This window comes from Hydractinia symbiolongicarpus, chromosome 2 (genome assembly GCF_029227915.1).
Source record: "Hydractinia symbiolongicarpus strain clone_291-10 chromosome 2, HSymV2.1, whole genome shotgun sequence".
Classification (NCBI taxonomy): domain Eukaryota; kingdom Metazoa; phylum Cnidaria; class Hydrozoa; order Anthoathecata; family Hydractiniidae; genus Hydractinia; species Hydractinia symbiolongicarpus.
Window position 1 is genome coordinate 4,933,905 of NC_079876.1, and position 13,680 is coordinate 4,947,584.

Sequence of the window (13,680 nt, forward strand, 5' to 3'; positions counted from 1 at the left end):
GTCTCACTATCACATTTATAAGGTCAAAGTCCATAATCAGTTCAATTAAATCCCACAGTCAATCGTTTCACTGTTAAAAGCCATACAACCTAGTAACATCAAAAGAATATCACTAAATACATGTTGGTACGAAAATGTGACCCAACCGTTGAAACTCAAACGGACTGACACCGTTAAAAAGTCAATGAAATATAGTTTTTGAAGCTGTAGTTATTTCTTCAGCGCGCGATAAGGGCTAGGATTGGTCCCACAGAAAATTTGACTTATTTATCTAATTTTTTGAATGAAGCGCTACAACATCGCCCAGTGTAATCGCTGAGTTCCGGCAATCACGTCAAATTAAGAAGAATGTTATTTCTTGGAGTCCAATTGTCTCACCTATAACATTTATAACGTCACGGTCCAAAATCAGTTCAATTATGTGCCACAGTCAATCGTTTCACTGTTAAAAGCCACACAACCTAGTAATATCAGAAAAATATCGCTAAATACATGTTGGTACGAATTTGTGACTCAACCGTTGTAACTCAAACGGATTGATACTGTTAGAAAGTCAATGAAATGTAGTTTTTGAAACTGTCGCTATTTCTTCAGCGCGCGATAAGGGATAGGATTGGTCCCACAGAAAAGAACGATTTATTTATCTAAATTTTTAAATGAAGCGCTACCACAGCGCCCAGTGTAATCGCTGATTTGCGGTAATCACTTCAAATTAAGAAAATGTTTTTTCTTGGAGTCCATTTGTGTCATTTATCACATTGATCAGGTCACGGTCCAAAGTTTGTTCAATTAAGTCCCACAGTCAATCGTTTCACTGTTAAAAGTCATACAACCTAGTAATATCAGAAAAATATCGCTAAATACATTTTGGTACGAATATGTGACCCAACCGTTGTAACTCAAACGGATTGACACCGTTAGAACGTCAATGAAATGTAATTTTTAAAACTGTCGCTATTTCTTCAGCGCCCGATAACGGATAGGATTGGTCCCACAGAAAAGAACGACTTATTTATCTAAATTTTTAAATAAAGTGCTACCACAACGCCCAGTGTAATCGCTGAGTTCCGGCAATCACTTCAAATTAGGAAGAATGTTATTTCTTGGAGTCCAATTGTCTCATTTATCACATTTATCAGGTTAAAGTCCAAAGTTAGTTCAATTAAGTCCCACAGTCAATCGTTTCACTGTTAAAAGCCATACAACCTAGTAATATCAGAACAATATCGCTAAACACATGTTGGTACGAATATGTGACCCAACCGTTGAAACGCAAACGAACTGACACCGTTAGAAAGTCAATGAAATGTAGTTTTTGAAACTGTCGCTATTTCTTCAGCGCACGATAACGGCTTGGATTGGTCCCACATTAAAAAATGACTTTTTATCTTAATTTTTAATTGAAGCGCTACCACAGCGCCTACTGTAATCGCTGAGTTTCAGAAATCATTTCATTTTAAGAAGAATGTTATTTCTTGGAGTCCAATTGTGTCACTATCACATTTATAAGGTCAAAGTCCATAATCAGTTCAATTAAATCCCACAGTCAATCGTTTCACTGTTAAAAGCCATACAACCTAGTAATATCAGAAGAATATCGCTAAATACATGTTGGTACGAATACGTGACCCAACCGTTGTAACTCAAACGAATTGGCACCGTTAGAAAGTCAATGAAGTGTAGTTTTTGAAACTGTCGCTATTTCTTCAGCGCGCGATAACAGAGAGGATTGGTCCCACAGAAAAGAACGACTTATTTATCTAAATTTTTAAATAATGCGCTACCACAAGGCCCAGTGTAATAGCTGATTTCCGGCAATCACGTCAAATTAAGAAGAATGTGTTTTCTTAGAGTCCATTTGTGTCATTTATCACATTGATCAGGTCACGGTCCAAAGTTAGTTCAATTAAGTCCCACAGTCAATCGTTTCACTGTTAAAAGCGATGCAACCTAGCAATATCAGATAAATATCGCTAAATACATGTTGGTACGAAAATGCGACCCAACCGTTGAAACTCAAACGGACTGACACCGTTAAAAAGTGAATGAAATGTAGTTTCTTAAGCTGTAGCTATTTCTTCAGCGCGCGATAAGGGCTAGGATTGGTCCCACAGAAAATTTGACTTATTTATCTAATTTTTTAAATGAAGCGCTACAACATCGCCCAGTGTAATCGCTGAGTTCCCGCAATCACGTCAAATTAAGAAGAATGTTATTTCTTGGAGTCCAATTGTCTCACTTATAACATTTATAAGGTCACGGTCCAAAATCAGTTCAATTATGTGCTACAGTCAATCGTTTCACTGTTAAAAGCCATACAACCTAGTAATATCAGATAAATATCGCTAAATACATGTTGGTACGAATATGTGACCAAACCGTTGTAACTGAAACGGACTGACACCGTTAGAAAGTCAATGAAATGTAGTTTTTGAAACTGTCGCTATTTCTTCAGCGCGCGATAAGGGATAAGATTGGTCCCACAGTAAAAAATGACTTTTTATCTTAATTTTTAATTGAAGCGCTACCACAGCGCCCAGTGTAATCGCTGACTTTCAGGAATCATTTCATATTAAGAAGAATGTTATTTCTTGGAGTCCAATTGTCTCACTATCACATTTATAAGGTCAAAGTCCATAATCAGTTCAATTAAATCCCACAGTCAATCGTTTCACTGTTAAAAGCCATACAACCTAGTAACATCAAAAGAATATCACTAAATACATGTTGGTACGAAAATGTGACCCAACCGTTGAAACTCAAACGGACTGACACCGTTAAAAAGTCAATGAAATATAGTTTTTGAAGCTGTAGTTATTTCTTCAGCGCGCGATAAGGGCTAGGATTGGTCCCACAGAAAATTTGACTTATTTATCTAATTTTTTGAATGAAGCGCTACAACATCGCCCAGTGTAATCGCTGAGTTCCGGCAATCACGTCAAATTAAGAAGAATGTTATTTCTTGGAGTCCAATTGTCTCACCTATAACATTTATAACGTCACGGTCCAAAATCAGTTCAATTATGTGCCACAGTCAATCGTTTCACTGTTAAAAGCCACACAACCTAGTAATATCAGAAAAATATCGCTAAATACATGTTGGTACGAATTTGTGACTCAACCGTTGTAACTCAAACGGATTGATACTGTTAGAAAGTCAATGAAATGTAGTTTTTGAAACTGTCGCTATTTCTTCAGCGCGCGATAAGGGATAGGATTGGTCCCACAGAAAAGAACGATTTATTTATCTAAATTTTTAAATGAAGCGCTACCACAGCGCCCAGTGTAATCGCTGATTTGCGGTAATCACTTCAAATTAAGAAAATGTTTTTTCTTGGAGTCCATTTGGGTCATTTATCACATTGATCAGGTTACGGTCGAAAGTTTGTTCAATTAAGTCCCACAGTCAATCGTTTCACTGTTAAAAGTCATACAACCTAGTAATATCAGAAAAATATCGCTAAATACATGTTGGTACGAATATGTGACCCAACCGTTGTAACTCAAACGGATTAACACCGTTAGAAAGTCAATGAAATGTAGTTTTTAAAACTGTCGCTATTTCTTCAGCGCGCGATAACGGATAGGATTGGTCCCACAGAAAAGAACGACTTATTTATCTAAATTTTTAAATGAAGCGCTACCACAGCGCCCAGTGAAATCGCTGATTTGCGGTAATCACTTCAAATTAAGAAGAATGTTATTTCTTGGAGTCCAATTGTGTCACTATCACATTTATAAGGTCAAAGTCCATAATCAGTTCAATTAAATCCCACAGTCAATCGTTTCACTGTTAAAAGCCATACAACCTAGTAATATCAGAAGAATATCGCTAAATACATGTTGGTACGAATACGTGACCCAACCGTTGTAACTCAAACGAATTGGCACCGTTAGAAAGTTAATGAAGTGTAGTTTTTGAAACTGTCGCTATTTCTTCAGCGCGCGATAACAGAGAGGATTGGTCCCACAGAAAAGAACGACTTATTTATCTAATTTTTTAAATGAAGCGCTACAACATCGCCCAGTGTAATCGCTGAGTTCCGGCAATCACGTCAAATTAAGAAGAATGTTTTTTCTTAGAGTCCATTTGTGTCATTTATCACATTGATCAGGTCACGGTCCAAAGTTAGTTCAATTAAGTCCCACAGTCAATCGTTTCACTGTTAAAAGCGATGCAACCTAGCAATATCAGATAAATATCGCTAAATACATGTTGGTACGAAAATGCGACCCAACCGTTGAAACTCAAACGGACTGACACCGTTAAAAAGTCAATGAAATGTAGTTTCTTAAGCTGTAGCTATTTCTTCAGAGCGCGATAAGGGCTAGGATTGGTCCCACAGAAAATTTGACTTATTTATCTAATTTTTTAAATGAAGCGCTACAACATCGCCCAGTGTAATCGCTGAGTTCCCGCAATCACGTCAAATTAAGAAGAATGTTATTTCTTGGATCCAATTGTCTCACTTATAACATTTATAAGGTCACGGTCCAAAATCAGTTCAAATATGTGCTACAGTCAATCGTTTCACTGTTAAAAGCCATACAACCTAGTAATATCAGATAAATATCGCTAAATACATGTTGGTACGAATATGTGACCAAACCGTTGTAACTGAAACGGACTGACACCGTTAGAAAGTCAATGAAATGTAGTTTTTGAAACTGTCGCTATTTCTTCAGCGCGCGATAAGGGATAAGATTGGTCCCACAGTAAAAAATGACTTTTTATCTTAATTTTTAATTGAAGCGCTACCACAGCGCCCAGTGTAATCGCTGACTTTCAGGAATCATTTCATATTAAGAAGAATGTTATTTCTTGGAGTCCAATTGTCTCACTATCACATTTATAAGGTCAAAGTCCATAATCAGTTCAATTAAATCCCACAGTCAATCGTTTCACTGTTAAAAGCCATACAACCTAGTAACATCAAAAGAATATCACTAAATACATGTTGGTACGAAAATGTGACCCAACCGTTGAAACTCAAACGGACTGACACCGTTAAAAAGTCAATGAAATGTAGTTTTTGAAGCTGTAGTTATTTCTTCAGCGCGCGATAAGGGCTAGGATTGGTCCCACAGAAAATTTGACTTATTTATCTAATTTTTTAAATGAAGCGCTACAACATCGCCCAGTGTAATCGCTGAGTTCCGGCAATCACGTCAAATTAAGAAGAATGTTATTTCTTGGAGTCCAATTGTCTCACCTATAACATTTATAACGTCACGGTCCAAAATCAGTTCAATTATGTGCCACAGTCAATCGTTTCACTGTTAAAAGCCACACAACCTAGTAATATCAGAAAAATATCGCTAAATACATGTTGGTACGAATTTGTGACTCAACCGTTGTAACTCAAACGGATTGATACTGTTAGAAAGTCAATGAAATGTAGTTTTTGAAACTGTCGCTATTTCTTCAGCGCGCGATAAGGGATAGGATTGGTCCCACAGAAAAGAACGATTTATTTATCTAAATTTTTAAATGAAGCGCTACCACAGCGCCCAGTGTAATCGCTGATTTGCGGTAATCACTTCAAATTAAGAAAATGTTTTTTCTTGGAGTCCATTTGGGTCATTTATCACATTGATCAGGTTACGGTCGAAAGTTTGTTCAATTAAGTCCCACAGTCAATCGTTTCACTGTTAAAAGTCATACAACCTAGTAATATCAGAAAAATATCGCTAAATACATGTTGGTACGAATATGTGACCCAACCGTTGTAACTCAAACGGATTAACACCGTTAGAAAGTCAATGAAATGTAGTTTTTAAAACTGTCGCTATTTCTTCAGCGCGCGATAACGGATAGGATTGGTCCCACAGAAAAGAACGACTTATTTATCTAAATTTTTAAATGAAGCGCTACCACAGCGCCCAGTGTAATCGCTGATTTGCGGTAATCACTTCAAATTAAGAAAATGTTTTTACTTGGAGTCCATTTGTGTCATCTATCACATTGATCAGGTCACAGTCCAAAGTTAGTTCAATTAAATCCCAGAGTCAATCGTTTCACTGTTAAAAGCGATGCAATCTAGTAATATCAGATAAATATCGCTAAATACATGTTGGTACGAATATGTGACCCAACCGTTGAAACTCAAACGAACTGACACCGTTAGAAAGTCAATGAAATGTAGTTTTTGAAACTGTCGCTATTTCTTCAGCGCGCGATATCGGATTGGATTGGTCCCACAGTAAAAAACGACTTATTTATCTAAATTTTTAAATAAGGTGCTACCACAACGCCTAGTGTAATCGCTGAGCTCCGGCAATCACGTCAAATTAAGAAGAATGTTTTTTCTTGGAGTCCATTTGTGTCATTTATCACATTGATCAGGTCACGGTCCAAAGTTAGTTCAATTAAGTCCCACAGTCAATCGTTTCACTGTTAAAGGCGATGCAACCTAGTAATATTAGATAAATATCGCTAAATACATGTTGGTACGAAAATGTGACCCAACCGTTGAAACTCAAACGGACTGACACCGTTAAAAAGTCAATGAAATGTAGTTTTTGAAGCTGTAGCTACTTCTTCAGCGCGCGATAACGGCTAGGATTGGTCCCACAGTAAAATTTGACTTATTTATCTAATTTTTTAAATGAAGTGCTACCACAGCGCCCAGTGTAATCGCTGAGTTCCGGCAATCACGTCAAACTAAGAAGAATGTTATTTCTTGGAGTCCATTTGTGTCATTTATCACATTGATCAGGTCACGGTCCAAAGTTTGTTCAATTAAGTCCCACAGTCAATCGTTTCACTGTTAAAAGTCATACAACCTAGTAATATCAGAAAAATATCGCTAAATACATGTTGGTGCGAATATGTGACCCAACCGTTGTAACTCAAACGGATTGACACCGTTAGAACGTCAATGAAATGTAATTTTTAAAACTGTCTCTATTTCTTCAGCGCCCGATAACGGATAGGATTGGTCCCACAGAAAAGAACGACTTATTTATCTAAATTTTTAAATAAAGTGCTACCACAACGCCCAGTGTAATCGCTGAGTTCCGGCAATCACTTCAAATTAGGAAGAATGTTATTTCTTGGAGTCCAATTGTCTCATTTATCACATTTATCAGGTTAAAGTCCAAAGTTAGTTCAATTAAGTCCCACAGTCAATCGTTTCACTGTTAAAAGCCATACAACCTAGTAATATCAGAACAATATCGCTAAACACATGTTGGTACGAATATGTGACCCAACCGTTGAAACGCAAACGAACTGACACCGTTAGAAAGTCAATGAAATGTAGTTTTTGAAACTGTCGCTATTTCTTCAGCGCACGATAACGGCTTGGATTGGTCCCACATTAAAAAATGACTTTTTATCTTAATTTTTAATTGAAGCGCTACCACAGCGCCTACTGTAATCGCTGAGTTTCAGAAATCATTTCATTTTAAGAAGAATGTTATTTCTTGGAGTCCAATTGTCTCACTATCACATTTATAAGGTCAAAGTCCATAATCAGTTCAATTAAATCCCACAGTCAATCGTTTCACTGTTAAAAGCCATACAACCTGGTAATATCAGAAGAATATCGCTAAATACATGTTGGTACGAATACGTGACCCAACCGTTGTAACTCAAACGAATTGGCACCGTTAGAAAGTCAATGAAGTGTAGTTTTTGAAACTGTCGCTATTTCTTCAGCGCGCGATAACAGAGAGGATTGGTCCCACAGAAAAGAACGACTTATTTATCTAAATTTTTAAATAAAGCGCTACCACATCGCCCAGTGTAATCGCTGAGTTCCCGCAATCACGTCAAATTAAGAAGAATGTTATTTCTTGGAGTCCAATTGTCTCACTTATAACATTTATAAGGTCACGGTCCAAAATCAGTTCAATTATGTGCTACAGTCAATCGTTTCACTGTTAAAAGCCATACAACCTAGTAATATCAGATAAATATCGCTAAATACATGTTGGTACGAATATGTGACCAAACCGTTGTAACTGAAACGGACTGACACCGTTAGAAAGTCAATGAAATGTAGTTTTTGAAACTGTCGCTATTTCTTCAGCGCGCGATAACGGCTAGGATTGGTCCCAAAGTAAGAAATGACTTTTCATCTTAATTTTTAATTGAGGCGCTACCACAGCGCCCAGTGTAATCGCTGAGTTTCAGCAATCATTTCATATTAAGAAGAATGTTATTTCTTGGAGTCCAATTCTCTCACTTATCACATTCATCTCGGGCAACTTACGGACAGTCTCCAATTATTTCGGGTAAAACACGGGTATACCGCGTTTTATCATAATCGTCTACCGCGTTTTGCTATCTGACGTGCTTTTTGTCGTTTCAAGTTTGTGAAGAAGACAAGAAGGTGCCGCCATTTTTGTGTTTTTGTGTTGACAGAAATGGTTGGTTGTACCATACATTTGGCTGTTAAGGTATTTGTGATCACGCAGTAAAAACAAGGTTTGTAATATTATTTATTCTATATATTTGAAATTTTCTATATTCTATTTGCCTATAGCTACCTGTCAAAATTATATATATAGTAGCTATAGCAAAAGCTAGCTATATATTTCTGGAAGTGTTTACCTAAACTTTGTAACTGTCAGAGCTATACATAGCCTTTCTGGCTGTTATATACATAGATATATACATAGATAGATATATACAATATAAAAACAGTTAGTCAAGAAATTAAACTGTTTATGTAGTTCTTAGATCACTGCAGATTACTTAGCTAAATAGTTGTGGGTGCAAATCCTACCTCTGTACGAAAGAGTAGCTTAATTAGAAAAGCAGTTTAGCTAGTATTCTCTTGATTTAGGGTGCAGATATATAACCCACATAATGGATTGTAAAAATGGACCTTTTTAAGACTGTTAGCTAGCTAGCTATTTCTTCTAAGTTTTGCACAATACAAGATTATTGCGTATTAAGCCCGTCAAAGCAACAACAAATACTTTGATATCTTTTTAAAGGTATTAATTTCCTTCTCGTGTTGTTCTTGTTTTTTCGTTTGTGCAAAATGATGATCCACAATAATATAAAAATACATTTCCCATACGAAACGTATCAGAAAAAAAGTTTTGTATATATATATATATCAAATGTTTTTATTTTAGCTAGCTCTGGCTAATTTGTTGAAAAATATGCTTCTTAAAATTTAAAAGCGCATATTGATCCTTTTGCTGAAAAACTAAATATTTGTCCATTGTTCAAGAATTTTTTTGGCGTGGTAATTTAATTTATATTTCTCCATGTAAATTTTATTTGATTTAAGCTCTTCTGTATTCGGCATCTTAAAATTTTTTGCTATGAAGTCTTTTTCCCAATCTTTCGTAGCTTTTTCTGCTTCATGCTGAACAGCCATCACTTTTTCACGAAAATGAATGATAAATGCTCTACATTTTTTTCTTGAATGTTCACTTTTAGTCAGCTTATATGACATATGATGACGGTCGAAGTCCTTCAATTTATCTGAATAGCCAAGAACATACATTATGTTCTTGCATACACCTGATTCAAGAATTGGGTTTTGGTCAGCTTTCGTCTGTCTGTCTCTACAGATCTTTTCCAACTTACTATTTTCTGCAGTTTTTTTAGGATTAGTAACTGAGTCAGCTATGCAAGGTTGTTGTTCCAATGTAATTGTGTTTGATGTTTCTTTCTTAAAATGAACAGCTTGGTCAACTTCTAAATCCAATAAGGAAGGTTGCTGTTCTAATGTGATATCTATCTCCATTTCTATCTCTTCATTATTATCATGTGATATATACGCATTATCATATTCTGCATTATCATCATCAGCCATCAGTTTGATATTACTTGTTATGTTTGCTTTTGGATTTGTAACGCCAGTCTGAGAGTAAGAAAGAGTTCATATGAGCTAAGAAGCAGGCTAGGTATCTGTAGAATTAAAGATAGATGTTGTCCAGATATAAGTAGATTAAGTTGGTTAGGACACTTGCAAGAATGAAGGAGGATAATTGGGTAAGAAAGTGTAGAGATAGACTTGATACAGAGGAATTTGAGTTGGGGGCTATTAATATACCCATCCTACAGACAGTAAGCCAAGAATGACGTATTACTTACTTCTTCAAGTGCCTTGCATTCTATTAAATCTCCATTTTCGTCGAAAGTATTTATCTTTGTGATTGGCAATTCAATACCACGATCAACGCATTTCTTCCAACAAGCTTCTACATCTTTTGCTACTGATTGCAGGTTGTCTTGTTTGAAATTTGTCATCAAAGGCCCTTCAACTCTGAAATCATCATCCTCTTTTCCATCATGAAATATGATAATATCATTTTCTCTATGCCACCAAACACCATTACCATAGAGCAAAAAATCTGCAATTCTTTCCAAGTGTGCCTGATATTTCCGTAGAGGTAAGTTAATGTTAAAACAACTTCTTTTCTCATCTGAAAATTCAAAAAAGTTTATTTCGAAACAAAATGACAATCATACACTTTTTATCACATGTTAAAATTTTAAACAAAATTAGAAAGATTAATGTTTGAATATCAAACCAGACTTTTTATTAAGTCAAGCACTTCAAAATATATTTAATTATCACATAGAACAGCCTTTCTGTTTCAGTTTATTCCATGACGACAGAACATTGCCTACGTAAAATGACATTTTCCTGTTTTGCGTTGGCAAACTCGTGTTCGACATTTGCAATTTATATTTGTTTTGCGGCCAAATGCTGCAGTACACAAATAACAGTTAAATATTTGCCAATGTGAATTGAAAACTTTTGTTTTCATGTGGACATTCGTCTCAGCAATTTCTGAATGCCAACATGAATTAGAAAGCCAGTAGAAACAGATATTTTAGACTTACCAAGTACACTCTCTGAAAATTTCGATATTTTAGATGTGTTAGTTGATTTTCTAGAACATTCTTTGGCAATAAATTTCTGTTCAGCTTGAATACGGATGATGCTATTATCACGTATGGATTCTAAGGATCTGGCTGATGTTCTCAAACTTATTTGATTAATTTTGCTGAATAGCTGTTCTTCATTCTCTGTGTGTAAGGAGCTTGGTGAGATAATTCTCGATACTTCTGCTAAATGTGTTGTCAAGCCATGATAATAAATGCCATAAAGCTTTTGTGTAGACATTGACTTTAAATTATGCCCAAACAGATCTTGGCACAACATGGCATGCTGGAAACTAATATTATGTAATCGTAGAATAATTCGTGGGGACCTTTTTTGGGATTTAAGATATGATAACCGAACTAGCTCCATCAATGTGTACAACAACTCTTTGATTTCCTTTCTGCAAGTGCTTTGCATTGATTGGTAAACAACTATTGATGACAGCCGATAGTCAGATCCTCTCACCTTGTCCTTCGAACCATATGTGGCATCTAGGGACTGTTGAAAAATTTTATTCTCTTGAGGTGTCAACACTTCATGCAAAACATCCCACAAATTCTTGATATGTCCTTTACAATCATGCAGTGGTTCAATCGGCATCACTTCATAATTAGCAAGATTCAAGGACTCCATTGTACTATGTTCATTTCCAAAGCAAAGAGCTGGAACACGGATAATTCCTTTAAAAAAAATTGTTGACTGAATTTATAAATTTTAATGAGTGTAATTTTGAAAATAAAATCAGAATTGTTTTTATGCTTTTCAATTTTCCTCAACATATCTGATTTTCTTTTGCTTTATTTGTAGAAAAATTTTCAGACAAATATCAACTAACATCAACTTATATAAAACTTTTGCGAAAAAGGCCAAAATTTGCAAAAGTTATTTTAGTTTATCAAAAATAAAATAGCCCTAACCTGTCAAATGATTTTTTAGTAGCTGTTCAAGGTCCTTTTTGTGCAACTTTTGATGAACTGGTAAGTCACGGTCAAGGTTTCTGTAATTTACTTCAAGACCCAGTTTCTCCACATTGAGTTGTTGAAATGGAGACACAGCTTTTTGTTGTTGTCCTGCTGGGCCTGATATTACCTAAAATAATCAAAAATAGTTAGTTAAAAATAGTTAATGTTATGTAATAGAAATCTATAAATTTGTCATTCATATTTTGTTTCATTTACCTGGAATAAATAATTTTCTATACTTTTTGTCAAAATTACAAATAACGAACAACTTATTTTGAAATTTATGTACCTTCTTCCTTCTTTGTTCCAAGGACACTATTTTGTTACTGTAGACATGGGCTATATCTGTAAATCTTGATTTTTTGCATCCACAAAGACAGGGAAAGTTTCCACCATGAGAGTTACCACTCTCGTATTGTATTTCAGGATGGTCACCTAAAATATAAATGAATTCCTGTTATCCTTTTTTAAATAAATTGTTGCATTATGCAGATTAAACTTGTGTGAATTGAATTCCATCAACATACCATGAAAAAACCTTATCACATCAACCACTTTCTTATCATTGACAATTAATGGGTCAGACAATTTTCTAATGTCATTAAGTCTGGTTTCGACATATGAAAGCTTCTCTGCAATGCTATCCTGGGCAAAACCAATAATATAAACGGATGGACGCTCCACAAGTTCTTGAACATCATGACAAATTCCTAAAATTTAATTTAGCGAACATTATTAAGTGGCATTTAATGTCTACTATCAAAGTAAAAAAAGTAAATATTTTTGATTTTAGATATCTAGAATTTTGGTGATCAATAACAATACTTCTAAATGACATACCTGTTTTTGCATACATTTCCTCATCTGTATAAAATAACTTGTCATCGTAAACAACTTTGACAGTCAATAGTAAATGGCCAGCACTCAAAAGTGATGCATGATCAGACCATAGTATGAAGTATCTTGTCAAAGCACCTTTTGGATTTCTCATAATCCCCAAACTTTGATGTTCTTCAAAAATCTTTCTGCGAATGTCACTCAGTGGTATACAACGACCAGATACTGTGAATTCTTCATTGAAAATCACTCCATTCTTTATCACAGCTTTTTTATATTTTTTTGGCTCAACCAAAGATCCTAATAGAATATCTCCAGATTCAATCTTCTTCAGTATCTCCTCTTTTATTTTTTCAAATGTAGGGGGCATAGGAACCGACACTCCACTTCCATCTGTAAAAAATGAAATGTTCTCAATATCTCTCTTTCTGAACAAGGAATGTTAAGTTGATTGTACAAACGCTACGATATATACATCCTCTTTTTGTATAATACATATTTCTAAAAGTATTGTGAAGATGCAATGTGTTTTAGGTAAACATTGTTCTACACACAGAAATCTACTGTAACACTTGAAAGAATTTAAGAATCTTTTGCTATAAATTATACAGATTTGATGACAAGACACAATGTTGGAATCGTACATTATATATCAATTCTTCTTTTTTTTAGGTACTCACCTGGAAACTTTTCATATTTTCGACGATATTTGCATGGGTTAACAAAATTGTTTGCAAATTTTGATAAATCAACACCGTTATCTTCGAGAAATTCCTTAACAACTGTATTTCCAGTAGTTCCAGGTATATGATATTTTCGGGCCAAGTCAGAGTAATTTATCTGCAAGAGGAAATAAATCGATGTGTCACACAAGTTATTTTTTTGTTCAAAATTGGACAATGATATAAATGGCAATGTGTTCAACACAAATGTTAACAGATACATGAAGATATACCTTACTACCAACATCCATTCCTAACACTTCTTCAAGTAGAGCATGACGATCGAAATTTAATTTG

The 13,680-nt window shown here is 35.2% G+C and overlaps 1 protein-coding gene across 1 annotated transcript; it reads right to left on the reverse strand.

Moving 5' to 3' along the window:
- Nucleotides 1–8,303: 8,303 nt before the first annotated feature.
- Nucleotides 8,304–13,307, reverse strand: LOC130628366 (uncharacterized). The gene is made up of 7 exons (XM_057441439.1): nt 12,665–13,307; nt 12,352–12,534; nt 12,114–12,259; nt 11,780–11,951; nt 10,820–11,542; nt 10,064–10,395; nt 8,304–9,830 (listed from the first exon to the last, which is right to left on the reverse strand). The coding sequence occupies exons 1-7, from the start codon at nt 13,029–13,031 to the stop codon at nt 9,168–9,170; spliced, it is 2,586 nt and encodes an 861-aa protein (XP_057297422.1). The 5' UTR covers nt 13,032–13,307; the 3' UTR covers nt 8,304–9,167.
- Nucleotides 13,308–13,680: the final 373 nt, after the last annotated feature.

Excerpts from the sequence above, each read along its gene's own strand:
- LOC130628366 (XM_057441439.1), bottom strand. The coding sequence starts at position 13,031 with ATGCCCCCTACATTTGAAAAAATAAAAGAGGAGATACTGAAGAAGATT. Across the intron at positions 12,535-12,664 it reads GGAAATGTATGCAAAAACAG|GAATTTGTCATGATGTTCAA; the intron begins GTATGTCATTTA and ends ATTAAATTTTAG. Across the intron at positions 9,831-10,063 it reads AATGCAAGGCACTTGAAGAA|ACTGGCGTTACAAATCCAAA; the intron begins GTAAGTAATACG and ends TCTTACTCTCAG.